Here is a 17,227-nt window from a genome sequence, read left to right on the forward strand (position 1 = left end):
TTTTACATTTTATATTATTTATTTTTAAAAATATATAAAGTAACATTTTCAAAAGGAACATTTCAATTATTTATTGAAGTATTCATTCATCTATTTGATATGTATTAGCTGTTACATGTACTTTTAACAAAGCCACTTTAATTTGACATATTGAGGGTTTAATATAAATAAATAATGTAAAGTATTTTCATCATTCTTTATATTCCATTTAAATATTAATTGATGCAACACTTTGTAGCTTATTCCCTCACAGGGGGCATGTGTCTTATCCTTAATTTCCCTTGGGATCAATAAAGTATGTATCTCTCTGTCTATCTATCTATCTATGGATTGATTGATTGATTAATTTGTAAAATAGCTTATTAACTCCTGTTTTAATGATCCTCTTAGATAACATTTCCATAACAGGCCTTGGTCCTGGGTCACTGATCAACAGGAGCAGAAATTGAGAGATAGTCAGTTGAACAGCGTCCTCCTCTGGTCAGACAGCAGCATGACAAGCTGAGCTACACTTCCTGCTTTGGAGATGAGCTTTCTCTGAACCAGATGAAAACCTGTGGCTCAACATGAAAACATACTAGACGCAGAATAATAGAGTCTGACAGAGAAGACTGCAGAGGAAGGAACCAGACACGAGGCAGTGAGGAGCAGAGGGGGGCGGCGGGGGCGTCTGTACAGTTTTTGTCTCCTGTTTTATTTGGATGAATGAAACACCTTCAGTTACAAAAATGACTTAAAATGAACAACACTGTACAATGAACAAGCAGAGTTCTTTTTCTTTTTTTTTGGTTTTCAAGATAAACACACTAAAAGGCTAACTTGCTACCACAAGGGGGGAGAAGGGGGGGAGACAGAAAGGTAAGGGGGTAGATTGGGACAAGGGTAGGTGGGGCGGCAATACAACCATACACACACACACACACACACACACACACACACACACACACACACACACACACACACACACACACACACACACACACACACACACACACACACACACACACACACGTTAAGGACACAAGCTGACTGTAGTGCAGGGGGAATTAAAGCTACATGTATAGGAAGTTGGCACGGTACAGTTTGACGGTTCAATGTTGTCGTCGTCAAAAAGAACAAAGAATCAGTTTGTCTTTTTTGCAGCTAATTGCTGCAGCGAACCACACCCTTCCCATTTCCCAGCAGCCCCCACCCCTGGACCGTGTCACGCAAGCACGCTGCACGCTCCCTCACAGGTGGACATGAAATTGGCTGAGGCCCTCCCCTCTTTAACAGCCAACAACGAGAAACCACTTCCAGAGAAAAGGTTCCCCTTGTCAGTGTTTGCCAGCGTGCATACACACACACACACACACACACACACACACAGACAAACACGCAGGGGTAAAGGTCAGACAGTTAGACGTTAGGACCAAACATGGGGGTAAACCAAATAAAAAAAGAGGGGCGGGATTTGGGTGGGTGGGAGTTTACTCTGGCAGCACGAGCAGAAAGGACAAGAACTTAAGAAGGATCAGAACAGCTACAAAGATACCAAGAGAAACTTCATTATCATCATCATCATCATCATCATCTTCACCATCATCGTCGTCGTCGTCTTTGTTGTCGTCATCATTATGATCATCATAATTATGAGAAGCTTAAGATTAATTTTTCCAATGACAAATACTTAAAAATATACATTTCATCATCATCTTAATTATCATCATTATCATCATTATTATTATTATTTCCCTTTGGATAGCTGAGGTCAATGCTTCACAGACCGGCTTGCTAGGTGACGGAGGAGTAACAAGGAGAGCAGACGGAGGGGAAGGAGGGATGGGGAGAGAGTGAGAGAGAGAGAGAGAGAGAGAGAGAGAGAGAGAGAGAGAGAGAAGGATGAAGTGGAGGTTTTGTGGGTTGAAGAGAAGGTTAAGGTAGAGCTCTTTGGTTTTTTTCTTTAACATCTGATTTGCTTTGCCGTGTTGCTGGAAAACCTTTGGACTAAAGCTGTATTGTAGAAGAGATAGAGAGAAAGAGAGAAGGGAGGGGGGGGGGGTGGAAGAGAGGAAGTGTACGTGTGGATGAGAGGGGCCGAAGGGAGAAGAAGCAGCTCGTCGTTGTTTCCATCTCTCTCTGCTCGTCGTGTTTCTCCTTCTCCGACAACAGTTACATCTCTCGCGGCGTCATGCTCGGAGATAATTGCTTTCTGTCAGGTTTTTTTTCAGTCAAACTCAGACACGAGTCTCGTATCTGCACAGTAAATATAAAGCTCGATGCTAACTTTGCATAACGTGCGAAGAAACCTTCCCTCGCTCGGCCTAAACGAGGTGAATCAGTTTGCTGATTCAAATCGTCTTCTTCAGTTCTTCATGTCGTCACTGACTCTGTAGTCTGTTCACTTTTATATCGCGGTGATGCTGGGAGCTGATTGGTCAGAGCTACTTCTTACAGTTAAGTAACTATTACAGACTCCTGAGTTATTACATCATAGTTACCTCCACCGAGAAGGTTTTTGTCTGCATTTATCTGATAGTTTGCAGGATTGCGCAAAAAACTACTAAATGGATTATCGCAAAAGTTGTTGGAGGGATGCGGCGTGGGTCAGAAATGAACCCATCAAATTTTAGTGTTACTTAAGGATTTTTTTCCCCTCTTTCTTTAACATTGTGAGATTCTTCAACATTTTCGTTGATTTTTAAGGGAATAATTCTTGGCTCTTGATGATCAAAATCTGGATCCAGTGAATTTAAATGTGGTTTCATAATGAGAGTGTTGTGGCCTCGGCGGAGGAGGAGGCCCTAGTGAGTGTCACGTTAACACGCTGAGCTGACAGCGGTGCATTCAGTCACCAATGAGTGGAACTCTGGTGCATAAAGCTAATAACAGTGATGAGTCAGCAATGACGGTTTGAGTGGGAGGATTCATTTGTGTACTGAGCATCACCACAGGTTAAAAAAGACTGTTCTGTTTAAACTGTACAGAAAACAATAGTTTTAAGATATAATGTTGTTTCTCAGGAGTTATAATTAGTTGGAACTATTTCTTGGTCACCATTAAGTCGTCAGGCTGGTTGTTTCCCTCTGATTCCAGTATTTATGATAAGCTAAGCTAATGGCTGCTGCTATAAGCTTCACATTTACCATACAGATATGAGAGTGGCAGTTTCCCCAACAGACAAACAACCAAGTTAATGCTACGTTTAAGTTCGCTGTTGTAAAGATGCATTTCTGGTGATAACTGTGTGGAGAAGGAAACACTGATGAGCAGATAATCCATATGGAGGAAAGTGGAGTTTCTAAACACTCTAGCGGGCGTCAGAGTTTTTGGGGCGTGTGAACATGTTGCTGGATCCCGTGGGGGGGCATTGACTTTGGTATCATTCACTAAGGGGGTATCCCCCCCACAGAGACCTGCGCAGGACACGAACGCGCCCTCAAACCCCGATTCTCCCAGAAAAGTGCAACTCCACTCACGTTCTCCCTTTGTTCGCTGCCGAGAACGCTTCTCCCTCCAACCTCCACTTTCTCACCGAGCACCGAGTCGTGAGAGGCGTCACCTAGCAACCTCAGTCTCAGCCTGCTCCCCCCCGTAACCTGCCCCCGCCGCACTCCCTGATGCTCATGGACATCAAGTGGTCACTGTGCCCCCTCGTCAGGCGATAAAGGCCTCAAGGCGAGAGAGGGCTCGGCGACATCGGTGTTAAATTTGCTCTGAGGCACGAAACTAAAAGCTTTTCAAGCCCAAAAAAATGGATCCAGGTTTAATCCCAGATCTGTGCCACAGAGCAGCTTTAAACCCACAGTCCCTCTTTGACAGGGAGGAAGCGGCAAGGGTCAGATATGAGGAGAGGGCTGTGTTCAAAGCTCAACACAGACAGCGGGGGGTGTTTTCCAGGGGAACAAGGTGTGTGTGTGTGCGTGTGGGTGTGTGTGTTTGTGTGCAGGCAGGAGCATGAACCAGTTTGACCTTTTGACCTTAAATGGCGCCTCCCTCCCAGATCCCAAAACTTTGTGTTCCCCTCGCCTCACTGTCTCTGCTCCACATGAACGCACCGTGCACACGCACCGTGCACACGCCACCCTGGTCCCCACTGGAACCCCGCGTTTTAAAGCATTCATCTATTTGGTTTATCATCAAAGAATATGAGGTATATGATGAACTATCTCTCTTTCACATCCTACAGTGGACGAAGGAAAAACTTTAAACAAAAACTTGCAGAAAAGTGGAAATAAAAAGAGATACAGAAAGTTAAGGAAAAGAGACGGAGGCATAGTGAGAAGTTAGAGGGCGATTTACAGCTGGGAATCCAAAATCGCACTCTCTCTCCTTTGCCTCCTTCTTCCGTCTCTATCGTGTAAAAAATAAAAACCGGCCTTTGCCCCTGTTGATCTTCGTCTTTTGTGTTTTTTTGGTTGTGTAGCTGTAAAGCTTTCAGTGGTTTCCCCCTGCGGAGGAAATATAGAGAACAGAGGCAGCACTGTGCCTCGGAGAACACCTCACGTATAGTTTTCACACATAAATCATATTTATACTTTGAAACAGAATTTCCACTCGCCCCCTTTTTACTCATCGCATTATCAGGAGACACGAAGGCAAGTGTGTGTCCAGAAAAGCTCACAACCAAATTCATTTTCCCTCCTAATCAAATCATGAGGTGTTTGTCCACACAGTGCGTCCCCTTCCCCTTTAAGAGGAGGGTCACCCCGTCAGGAAGAGAAGGCCGACCAATCAGATCAGCTGTTATTATTTGGTTTAAAGAGGTAAGAAAGAAATTCAGCAGGGGCAAAAAAAAACAAAAAACATCACAAATACATCCCAGAATATGAAAAAAGCACCTCTAGCAATAAATTAGGAAATAAATAGCACAAAGACAAAAAAAGATAAGCAAATAAATCAACCCTACCCGAATAAATAGTACAATCAAAAGTCTAAACCATCATTAATATGGAGAAATAAAAAGTCCAAAGAGAGATAGTTAAAATTTTTGGTCTAAAATCAAGTTATTATCATCAATGTTTTTTTTTTAGGATCTTTTTTTTCTCAAAGTCTTTTTTGTAAGTTTTTTTTCTTCTTAATACATTAGCGATAAGTAAGCAGTAGAACATAGATCTTTTTTCTACAAAATCTATAGAAGCACTAACAGATACATTCCGTCTAAGAGTCAATGTGGAGAAACGGTTTCACCTTTGAGGTGCAAACCCCACATCTAAAGTTTGGTTCGTGAAACGATTCTCGCGTGTCGACTGTTTCTTCTTCTTTTTTTTTTTAACTGGTGTGGACCAAACCAAATATTCTTTGGATGCGTTTACGTCCAACTGTCCATTCGTCAAGTTGCCTGAGGCTGTTTCTGTGAGTATTATTCTGCATCTTTCGGTGTCATCACTGCAGTAACTATTCGTTTTTTACCATCCTATCAACACTCGAATACAGAAGAGCACAGGATTTCACCTCAGACAAATCGACACGAACCCATTTCTTTTGCCTGCATGCAGAGGAGGCAGTTCCTGTTCCTCTCCACTGTGTTTGGTTTAGTTCAGCATTTGGTTTGGCATTTTTAAGGTTTGCTATTCAACTTCTTTGTTTTTGGCTTTTTGTGTGGTCTGTTTTTTTTTTCTGCCGAGACAGTCCGTTTCTTTATCTAATAAAAATCTGGAAGCTAAATTTTCACAGTATTTTTTCCAACCACCTGATAAAAATCTCTAGCACGACTACGAAAAAAATAAGGAGCTCTTGTAGTAAGTAAGCGAGTACGTTATTCCAAATGAGTAATAAGCACTAAAGTACAGTACATAAAACGGCATCAAGAGACACAGCAGAGATAAAACAATCGGAACCAACCAACAGAAAAATAAAAACAGATTTTTTTTTTTTTTTTTTTAGAAGATTTCAGTTCAGTGAGGTCATTTGCGTTTAGCTCCATCCAGGACCAGAGAGCTGGGCTGGAGAGAGGCAGAGGAGGGGAGGAATTGTCTGTCCTTCTCCTGCGCTCCTGTCTGTCTGTGCGTCTTATTTCATCTCTCTATCCATGCTACACAGTTTCAGAGTGGGGGGGGGGCGAACACTGCAGCCCTAAAGCTAACAGACAGACACACAGACAGACAGACAGGCAGAGAGATGCTTCACTTCTTTCAACGCCTGCACTTTGTCCTCCTCCCCTCCCCCCTCCAGCCACATTTGGTTAGGGTTCTTTTTGGTTTGCTTCTGTCATTCCTTGGGTTGTTGGTTTTTAATGTTTTTGTGTTTTTTTGGTTTGCGTTTATTTTTGGTATCCTCTTACAAAACGTTGTTTCCCCCTCACAAACAGTGTGTCCCTGCGTCGCCTGCCCCGCAGCGTACCCTTCTCTCCGGGGGTTCAGAGTAAAGGATCAGTTCCCTAAATAAAGCTTCCCCCGGTTGGGTATTTACGACGGGGCCTGGTGGAGGGGGTTACACCTGGAGGGGAGAGGGGCTTCCGGTGCTAACGTCCTGTTCTCAGCCCCCACCCCACCTTCCTCGGTGTCTTCATTGTGTTCGTATGTCTGGGCCGAGGCTCCTTCAAGATGAGCCTCGCAGCCTTGAGAATGCTTTGGTTTCCATTTGAGAATTAAATGGCAGTCTGAGGTGGAAAATGACAGTGAAATGTGATTGATGGGGTGATGATGGAAACAGACACACATCAGTAAACATGTCTAGACAGACAGGTGTAGCGTGCGGCGTCTAACGCTGATAGACGAGGCAGGAAGGAGAGCTGTGACTAAACTTGGCTTTATTGACTTATTTAGCCTGCAGTCTTAACGGCTGTTACTTCGAATCTTCAATCACAGCCCTATTTCATACTTTCAAAATGGTCAAACACTCTTTAACGAAGCTGTGCGAAGTTCCTAGGGCGTGTTCATTTAGCCCTGGACTCGCCGATAATGGGTTATCTTTAAGAGTGAGGAAAGAGTGGTTTGATTAAGAGCACAGAACGCCACATGTTTAGGGTTTTAATAAATTCATTCACACCTTGAAATCAACCTGCAAAGTGTGTGCCGACTCTATTTGTTTTGGATCTACCGGCACTTGGTGAGGACTGAGACGAGCGTCTTGTCACCTCCATCTTCTCCGTAGCACGTAAGAACAAAACGCACGTCGTAGACACAAACATGAAGATGATGACAATGATGATGATGAGTCAAAACCACAAAAGCTAACACACATAAAAAAAAAGCTGCAGCAATAAATAGAGTAAGAAAAATGGCACTAATAAATTATTAAAAACACAAATCCCAACTGTACTTCTCAAAGTGTAAAAAAACGGATAAGAAGAGTCCGTCAGGGATGTTTGAAATAAAAAAAGAAGAGGAAAGCTCTCTCTATGCTCTTAGAACCAGAGGTAGGTAAAGAGACTATAAACGCATGAAGATGCAGCAGTAATGGCAATCGAACGTTACACAGTTATTCAAAGAAGAAAATCTAGCATGAAAACCTATGAGAGACACATGATCTGACACAGACAGGATGAGTCGATGACAGGATGGTTGACTCTGGATGTGTGTGTGTGTGTGTGTTGCAGTAGCAGTAGAGTCCTGGTCCTGGATAGCTTCAGTATTTACATGTCCTTTTTGAATAAAGCTTTTCTCTCCGTATTTTTGGTATTTGGGATTTTGGTATGGTTGACTTTTTTTTCGTCATTGTGTATTCCTCCTCCTCCGCCTCCTCCTCAGGTACATTTTTGGTTTAAACTTGTCCTCCCGACTCCTCTTCCTTCAGACCCGCAGCTTTTCGAAATAATACGAAAAAAAAGAAAAAGAAAAATGTAAGCACAGTCCTCCTCTCCATTTTTTTTTGTCCTTGCCGCCATTCCTTTGTCACATATTAAAGTTATCTTTTGTCATTTTTGGTTTATGCTCGTCGACATGCATCTCCGCCGTCTCTTCCGTCTCTTTTGTGAAAGAGTCATTGGTTTGTTTTCCTTTAGAGAGAAAGAGTGGAGAGGTGCCATGTCGATATCACGCGTTGTTGACAAAAAGGTCCCACGTTGCCGCCTTTTCGTCTGTTTTTGATAGATAAAGATTTTTGGTTTCGATGTTCCCCTTTCCCCTCCCTTCTGCCCTCTTTCACTTCTTTCCCTCCCTCTCTCCTCTTTCATTCTGTATATTTTTGGCATCGAAAGACTGGGAGAGAGAGAGAGCGAGAGCCATCGAGAAAATAATTATGGAAGAAGAGCGCAAGAGAGAGAAAGAGATAGCTTTGGTGTGAAAGGCGAGGTTCCCGTTTCCTCTGTCCTCCTCCTCTCTGATTGGCCCTTGGTGTGGTCACTCGATCTTAGCGCCGCCCAGAGGGGACGGGCTGTGTGCCATTTCGCTGGAGGAGCAGGAAGAGGCGGGGCTGGAGCAGGGGGACGGGGAACAGGGTGTGGGGCTGATGCTGCTGGCGGAGAGGAAGGGGGAGACCTGGGAGGCTTTGGCTACGGCGGCGCTGATCAGTCCAGCGCCGGGGTTCTGGCCCATGTGGAGGAAGGCAGGGTGGTTGAGGAAGAGGGAGGAGGGGAGGCCACCCTGGCCCGCAGAGGCCCCCAGCAACATCTTACTGGCCGCCTCAAGACTGGAAAGAGGCAGCTGACCACCACTGGCTGCTAGGGCTGAGGGAGAGAGAGACAAGAGAGGGAGGGTTAAAGGGATATTCCATCACCACACACTTACTACTGTAAACCAGGGTCAACTTTATCTTATTGTTGGATTTTGCTATTATGTTTTGGGTTCCTCCTTCGTCTCTTCCTCCTCCTCCAAACACAAGCACGGTCTTGTTTACCTTTTTTCTCTGAAAGTTTACGGGTAAAGCTCAGTGCATTTGAGTTATTTTTACCATTTGTTTTAATTTATGTTGTCAGTCAACCAACTCTCTGTCAATCTCCCTCATCTCATTTCCTACAGTGCAGACGACGACTGAGAAAATGACCAAACTTATTATAATCAGTAAAGGAAGGTGGAGAATTGTCACCTCTTCTTTTAGATGGAAAGCACAGGGAGTGGAAAATAAATTGTTATTCTAAAAAAAGTCAGTTTTTCAAGAGGGAGTCCCTTCGTACACAAGAGAGAAAGACACAAAATGTTGTCAATAATATGCCAATCGAGAAAAAAAAGAGTAAATAATGAATCATAGTCTAATATCTGGAACAAGCTAATCTCGTGGAATCAGACACAGCACAGCAAAAGGTAAGATGAGCGGCCTGTTGTTATGGAAACAAGGTTGATGACTTTCTTTTTCCTCTTATGAACGCGCGTCCTGCAGTGTTTCTTTCACTATCAACACGGTTCGCATGAAGGCAGTCTAATCATATTTGTGATTGCATAGCAACAGAAAAACACATTTATCTTTTTACTGGAGAAAAAGCATTTCGCGCTCACACTACTCAAAGTGCAACATGTCTTGTGGTGCAGTGCATTATGGTCTGTTGAGTCCTCTTTTGGTGAACTTATTTCTGCCTCAGTGAATGACTGAATATATGGAGTGAAATGAAGACGACAAAATGCAGCTGTTGCTCTGTGATCCTGAAGGTCGGACATCTAAACCTGACTGATTTTATTATATTAAAATTCTATAACATATATTTTTTTATTTCAAGTATAAATCAATATTTTACTCTAAGGTTTAATGATATTAAAATGTCATAATATTCTCATTTTATACACTTTTTGTTCTGACCTCCAATTTTCCAATTTCAAGTTTTCGATTTAAAAAATATTTTTTTCATGGTTTTATTATATTGAATCCATTGTAGCTATACATATTTACATAAGTAAAAAAAAAAAGTGGGTATATACTGTATGTGAGTGAGGTTTTTTTAGTTCAACTTTCAGACTCAATGTAACTTTTTCCTCACATCATCATATTTGACAGATGATTAATTGAAGAGATCAGAGGGTGAAGATGAGTGAGAGAGCACGGGCGCACACACACACACACAAACACACAGCACAAACATTAACGTCACAGTCATCACACACATACAAACACATGATGGGATGACTTTATGGACGTTGGACGATGGCGACACACGAGACGTTAAAACTGTCTCCGTCTCGGCTGCCTCATGCCGTCGATGAGCAAACGCCCTCAGCTGCCTTTTCATCTGTGTCTCCTGTCAGCAATAACATGCATAACTGTATTACTCACCATCACACCTCGCTTTCTTAATATGTCTCTCTCTCTCTCTCTCTCTCCCTTCTCGCATCACATAGAATGATTGAAAATGAGCTCTGCTGACGTCGGACAGAACTGTTCACTGGTCACTTCTGCAGGATTGCACACTTTTCTTTTTCCGCTTGTGTTATTCTCATTCTGTTCTCAAGTGTAGGACGGTGAAGGTGTGTGAGAGGGGATGTGTCATGTACAGTATATGCGTCTAAACATTTACGTGTGTGTAGGAGTGCGTGAGAGACTGTTTGTGAAAGTGCATGAGATGAGGGAAAATGTGTGCAGAGCATAAAAAACTCCTCTCTGGGTGTTTTATGTTTCCTGTGACCCTAAGATTATTTTTTTCTTACAGAAATTGAAAAAAAACAAACACCTCCACCTCAGCCTTGACCTCTGCATTGTATTCTGTTTTCACTGCTTTCTCTATTAAACCCATTTGCCTTTCATGTCTATCTAACACACACACACACACACCTTGGATAGTGGCCAGGGGATTGTTACCGAGGAGGGCTTGGTTCATCCCTGTGTTAACTCCCATCACAGTGTTCCTGTTGTGTCACACACACACACACACACACACGCAGCACCATACATGTGCAAGCATATATACGGACACAGACAAGCAGAGGAGAAAAGGTGAGAAAAAAAAGCAGGTTTGGCAGCAAATACAAGCAGAGGACAAATTCAGCCTTTCACATATAAGGAGCAGTAGTTTGCTGATAGTTTGCAGAATAGGTGTAAACAATGTTAAGAAAAAGAGATTAGACAAGTGGAAGTAAACAGATCCTATATAAAATGTTACAAAACCTAAAAATGTCTCATTTCCTCTGCATTTATAACACAGGATAGAATTTGCTGCTTTCATATCTACGTTTGTCGCATTCACCTCAAGTTTGCAGCAAAATCGGTGATGTAGTTAGACACGTCACCGTTCTTTTTACCCATACGCCATAAGCTGTGAACACAAGAACCACACACACGGACACACACAGGGTTAGAATGAACTGCTGCACGAGGGGGAGCAGTGGTGCCCAATTGCATTGCTGGAATATCAGTGTGTGTGTGTGTGTGCACAGTATCAACCATTTAACCACAAACTGCAGGTGAACGGAGCAGGGTGCAGCGCAGTATCCATGTGTTCATGGAAATGTATTTGACGTGTGATCAGAAGTTTTGCCTACATTTTTCCAGCCGTGGCCCCAGTGGAAAAAGCGACTGTGTTTTTTATTAAATATAAAGCTATTGTAATTAAGATGAAAAGAAAACATGGACCTGATATTTAAAGGGTCAGTTCCCACAAATACAAAGAAAAACTACTTTCTCACCTCTATTAATATCTTAGTTACGGAAGGTTTTCAATATCCACCAAGCTGAGATTATTGATATCAACCCAACACATGAAAAAATACATTTGAAGAATTACTATATCCAGTTTCAGAGAATATCCAGATTCAATTTGGATCTGCACTAAATTACACATAATTTTTGAATTATTCCCTAAGAAATCAATGAAAATGTTGGAAAAAGCCATATCCCATAATGTTGAAAGAAAAAGAAAATTCATCATGTTTTCTTTTGATTCTGACGCCACAAACTCAACTCTGATTATCTCCACTGGATGTTTTTCATTAAAAGAACTACACAGGAAGGTGAGTGTGTTAGAAAAAGAGTGAAAACCAGATTCTCATAGAGACGGTTTTCCGACAACCTCCCCTGGAAAGCATAATCACAGTGTTGCACAAACAGAGACAGAAATTATCATGTACAGAATGAAAAAAAAGACTTCCGAGAACGTTCAAACCCTGCTGATGTTATCACCTGCACATCTGCCCGACGGCTGCAGTAAGTGGCTCTAAATGTTCACAACATTTTCTGACATCTTAAAACTTAAATAAAACCCTTAAACATCAGAATCCCTGAAGATAATAGTTAAAATGTCTTTTTTCTGAATTTAGGTGAACTGATGCTGTAAAAAAACAAACAAATTTTTCCTTATCTCGACCTCCGTGAACTCTCTGCCCGGGCATGTTGTGAACGTCTTACCCTGTGTTCAGGCTGAGTGTGCTGTGGCTGGGAGTGGCCGGGCTGGCCGTGCTGCGGGGAGGAGGAGTCACCGAGGAGGGTGAGCAGCTGAGAGCGAGGTGGCTTGAGCTGATGGAGGGGTGGGTTGAGGTGAGGCTGGAGGTCAGGGGGCAGATGGAGGGCATGGTGGTCACTGTTGTGCTGCTAAGACTGGTCACGGCCTGCGACAGCTGGCTGGACATCTGGGGGGGGGGGAGACGGACACACAGACAGATTGAGGTTTCTGAAACTACTGACGGCTGAAAAACACTTTGTTACTGTACTTTGTTACAGGGGAGGTGAGTGGATGGAGTTGTGTTTACCATGTGAGGGCTGTAGCAGGGTTGTTTGTGCGCTGGTGGGGCAGTGGGGGGCTGGCTGGGCAGGGGAGGGGTGGCACTGCAGGGATTGATGCGCTTCTCTTTCTGCCGGCGGTTGCAGAACCAGACTCGGATCACCTCCTTCTCCATGTTGAGCTGCTCGGCGATCTGCAGGATCTCCTCTGAGGTAGGCTTCTGGTTCTGCAGGATTATTGCAACAGTGCCAGATTTCAGACAAAGGTTTCAAAACGCCGAGACATAAATCATGTTCGTTTACACGAAGGGAAGAATGTGTCGCTGGAAATTATGAATAAACTAGTTACTGTCAGGTATTAAGATGAAGCCTTGAGCTTTAAATCACTGTAATTCTGGCAACTCAGTCATGTACAGTGGTGACAAAATACACACAATGGTATTTACAGTATTTATATATTATATATATAATTTATATAGTATATAATGACTCCATTAAAACACAATATCTCACGGGTCCAGGATCAGTTATTAAACTAATCTGTTCCAGTCACCTCCGACAGGGAGGTCATGTTTTCACCTCTGTACGTTTGTTTGTACGCAAAAACTACTGAACTGATGGGTCAGTAAAGATAGTTCTTATGGAATAATTGAAGTATCTTTATTAAAAAATAGGCACATTTAAGGGACTAATATCTGTGAGTGTTAGCAATTTGGTTATTTAATCTAAGGGGACTGTTGGGCCTTGAGTGCAATCTATTCAACAAAAGTGTGCAAATTAATTTGACAGAGAGGAATAATCTCTTATCAGCTTTTTTTTTTTCATTTCAATTTCTTCTAATTCTAATTACATATTAACTTTAATTATCTCACCGTCATGAATGCGCGCTCCAGGGCCACACGTACATTCGTCTCGATGCTGGTTCTCTTCTTCCTGCGGCGACCAGGCATCCCCTCGAAGCCCATAGAGGAAGAGGACAGGGAGCTGGGGCTGGGCAGGGTGCTGTCTATGGACATGGTCTCTGCAGGAGGAAAACACACATGAAAACAGACTGAATGTCACGTAGGTACTTTGAACACAAATGTAGGGAGCTGGAATTTTGATGTGAGCTCACCTGCATCGTTGAGCCACTTCTCCAGCAGCGGCTTCAGCTTGCACATGTTCTTAAAGCTCAGATTGAGGGCCTCAAAGCGGGAGATGGTCGTCTGGCTGAAGTCGTTGCCGTACAGCTTCCCCATGGCCAAACCTACATCTCCCTACAGAAGAAATAGAAGACGATTAAAAACACATCAGTGACTGAGAAATATTTAATGTAATTAATAATTAATACATTTAATATAACCTCTCTCTCTCTCTACCGACCTGTGTGAAGCCCAGTTTGATGCGTCTCTGTTTGAAAGTGCGGGCGAACTGTTCCAGCTCCTCCAGGTCACTGGGCTCCTCGGGGTGAGGGGTCACTGAGGGCATCGTGGTCACGCCTCCACCACCGCTCACATCCACGCTCTTATCTCGCTGCAGCAGGTACGACGCAGAAGAATGGAAGTGAGAATGAGACAGAAGGAGAGCGAGAGAAACAAGTGTTAGGTATCAGTAGTGAAAACACTGGGTGCTCCGTTCCCACTAACTACAGCTTGAAACTTTTCTCATACCTGTGCTTGGAGTCCCATTCTATTCTGAGCAGACAGCAGACTTCCTTGGTTTTGCTGAGGTAGCGTAATAAGATTTGGTGTCGATAGGAGTCCTGACGAAAAAAGAACAAAAAAAAGATCATCAATTATAAATATGACAAAGAGGTGAATTTGATGTTTTTATCTATAACTAATAAGAAAATGAACTAACTATTCATGTAGGAGGTGTCCCCACCTTGCTGGGCCTGCTGTGCCTGCGGGAGGAGGAACTGAGCAGGAGATGGGAGCGAGTGGCCGGGAACCAACACCAACTGTTGAAGCTGCAGCAGCTGCTGGATGTCCTGTGTGATCAAGAGAGAAGGTGAGTATCTGTAACTCCTTATGAACTCATGAGGATAGATTGAGGGCTCAGACATGTTAGAATGTGTTAGTATGTGAGCCATCTCCGGCTGAGGAGAGGAGCAGAAACACAGAAGTAAGAGGAAAAACCTTGTTATTGAAAAGAAAGGGAAAATGCGCATATTCATGCACGGTGGAAACTGTGAATCACGAAACATACGACACTCATTCAAGATGAATCGTTCCGTGGCTAAATACTGTTTCCTCAATCAAAGTGCTCATCAGGAAGTGGCTTTGATTGGCAATCAGTACCTGGGCGGTGAGCTGGATTGGCTGGGACAGGGTGAGCTGGGGTGGAGGGGGTGGGACACTTTGGGCAGTCTGTTCCTGTGTGCTCTGGCCCTGTCCCTGCGACTGAGCCTGCTGACCCGTTTGTCCTGCCTGCTGCTGCTGCTGGGCTTGCTGATTCGCTGCTGCTACTGCTGCTGCTGCCTGAGCTTGCTGATTGGCTTGGGCAGCCGCGTGGGCAGCGTGAGCGGCGTGGGCTGCATTGGACTGTTGCACAGCTGCAGCCAGGAGCTGCGCCTGAGCCTGCTGCAGCAACATCTGCTGCTGCGCTGGCAACAGAGCTGTCAACTGGTGAGGAGGAGAGGAGAGGAGAGGAGAGGAGAGGAGAGGAGAGGAGAGAATTGAGATTCAAGAGAAAAGAATGGAATGACCAGGAAGACACAAAGAGGGAAACAAAGTGTTCAAAAAGAAGCACAAGAGAAGCAAGCAAGGTAAAAGCAAAGCAGCGTGTGTGTGTGTGTGTGTGTGTGTTTGTGTGTGTGGTGTGTTTGTGTGTGTTTGTGTATTTTTGTGTGTGTGTGTGTGTGTGTGTGGTGTATATCATGAGTCAGTCTTACCCCTGCTAGTTGGGAGCCAGTCAGCATGAGCTGTGTGTGTTGCAGGGCCGTCTGTGAGGGGGTCGGGCCGTGACAGTGAGGAAGGGCCGGGGACATCTCACCACACTCCTCCATCTTATTCTGCGAGGAGGAAAGGAAACAAGCGGATGTAGATGAATACCAATTAAAACACATAAAAGTACAAATCCCATATCAGATCCGAACATAAATGGTAGAATGTAATTATAAAAAGCACCTGCATCAAAAATAAAAAGACAACAGACAGAAGATCATAAGCGGAATCTGAAATGTATTTTAGAACGTGAGTCGACTTGTGTCTCTTTTTTCTTGCCCAAACGTCTTTTTTCCCAGGATCAGGTGTGTTTGAACTGGCAGTGGTGGGACTCTTCCAGTTTTACTGATTTACATTTTCCTGTGCTATGCAAATTAGGTGGATTTCACGTTTTGCTGGATTGTAGCTTTTCGGATTAATTTCTCTTCTGAATGTGCCTTGTGAATGGAGAGGGCCATCATACTGTCTCCTCTCGGTAAATCTGTTTACATTCAAGGCTTTGAGACACATTATGAGCCTCGACGTCAAACACGACAAAAGAGCGATTCAGTGCATAGAAACCAACACAAAGCTGAGGCAGCTATACTGTCAATGAGCCCACTGTGTGACATTAAGACAAAAAAGATGCACAAACATGGGACCAGACATACACAAGGACGTGCACAGGCAGTTCAGCATAATGGCAACGCACAAACACAAACACACACACACGCACAGACACACACTCACCTTGCTGCTGCTCAGGTTTGGTGACAGAGGGAAGGGACTGACTTTCATGACTGAGCCAAGAAGAGAAGAAAAATAATTTACTGAGATTTATGAACAAATTATTATTTTTGATTTTTGTTTTACATATATAATTGTTTCCTGTTGTGGATTTGCTCCTTTTCTTAGTTTTTTTTGTATAATAACTGAATTATCTTACTTTTTCACTCTTAATTGGACAAAACAAGCTATTTGAAGACGTCACTTTTCTCACTGGTAAATCACAAATTTCTTCAATATTTTAAACTACAACTTCACCAAATTGTACACTCAAGATCCATAAATGACTCCCTGGGAAATCAGTGAAATAGCCACAAAAAAAAGTTAATGAAAGCGATTAAAAAAAATCCTGGATCTGGCTCCTGATCGAAATCTAGTCCAAAGTTGAATGGGTTCTTCCCTGATCCATACCAGCTCCTTTCACCAAGTTTCATGGTAGTCCGTCCAGTAGTTTTTTTGTGTAATCTTGCTTAAAGCAAATATACAAACAACCGACAAATACGGGGACCATGGTAAAAACATAACCTCCTTGGCGGAGTTAATAATGTGATTTCATTTCATTGTTATCTGTTATGTGGCTCGGTTACGCGTGTGACAGAGGTGGGAGACAACGTAATAATCACAGGGTTCAGACGTACCTGGTGATTTGATTCAGGTCCGTTCCGCTCAGAATCTGTGTGGGAGAGGAAGGAAAAAGTGAGAAATTGATCATGTGTTAAAGAACAAACACAGAGAACTGAGACATATGACTACTTATATGTAGTCTGCATGAGGACGTGTTTATTAGCATGTTACCTGTGCCCTCCAATGGTGAGTCAGCCCCCGCTTTCTCCACCTCTCCTGGCTTGACATCCTGATATCTGTAACAGGAAGACACGCAGACAGTCAGACCGACTCTGAAATCTGTGTCAGACAGACAAAAACAGCCGAGCCAAGCAGAATGACAGATATTTTTTTCTAGGCAGGTGAAATCAGAATCTGGATGACGAGAGGGGAAAGAGGATGTCCAGGGCGTCGATCTTAGATTAGAAGGTTGAGTG

The 17,227-nt window shown here is 43.4% G+C and overlaps 1 protein-coding gene across 11 annotated transcripts in view; it reads right to left on the reverse strand.

Annotated features, from left to right (window-relative positions):
• Positions 1–5,588: 5,588 nt before the first annotated feature.
• pou2f2a (POU class 2 homeobox 2a) overlaps positions 5,589–17,227 on the reverse strand; it is a 42,174-nt gene continuing 30,535 nt past the window's right edge. For 2 of the 11 annotated variants that reach the window (XM_034611049.1, XM_034611048.1), the window contains exons 2-16: positions 16,983–17,047; positions 16,826–16,860; positions 16,152–16,201; positions 15,371–15,490; positions 14,778–15,101; positions 14,338–14,467; positions 14,148–14,239; positions 13,861–14,013; positions 13,613–13,754; positions 13,371–13,519; positions 12,528–12,725; positions 12,187–12,407; positions 11,030–11,098; positions 10,618–10,691; positions 5,589–8,587 (exon numbers count right to left, since the gene is read on the reverse strand). In XM_034611049.1, the coding sequence (XP_034466940.1) occupies positions 8,262–8,587; positions 10,618–10,691; positions 11,030–11,098; positions 12,187–12,407; positions 12,528–12,725; positions 13,371–13,519; positions 13,613–13,754; positions 13,861–14,013; positions 14,148–14,239; positions 14,338–14,467; positions 14,778–15,101; positions 15,371–15,490; positions 16,152–16,199 (2,046 nt within the window). In that variant the 5' untranslated portion in view covers positions 16,200–16,201; positions 16,826–16,860; positions 16,983–17,047 and the 3' untranslated portion in view covers positions 5,589–8,261. The remainder of the gene's footprint in view (positions 8,588–10,617; positions 10,692–11,029; positions 11,099–12,186; positions 12,408–12,527; positions 12,726–13,370; positions 13,520–13,612; positions 13,755–13,860; positions 14,014–14,147; positions 14,240–14,337; positions 14,468–14,777; positions 15,102–15,370; positions 15,491–16,151; positions 16,202–16,825; positions 16,861–16,982; positions 17,048–17,227) is intronic. The other 9 variants (XM_034611051.1, XM_034611052.1, XM_034611050.1 and 6 more) reach the window with 9 other exon arrangements.

Source organism: Hippoglossus hippoglossus, chromosome 16 (genome assembly GCF_009819705.1).
Source record: "Hippoglossus hippoglossus isolate fHipHip1 chromosome 16, fHipHip1.pri, whole genome shotgun sequence".
Classification (NCBI taxonomy): domain Eukaryota; kingdom Metazoa; phylum Chordata; class Actinopteri; order Pleuronectiformes; family Pleuronectidae; genus Hippoglossus; species Hippoglossus hippoglossus.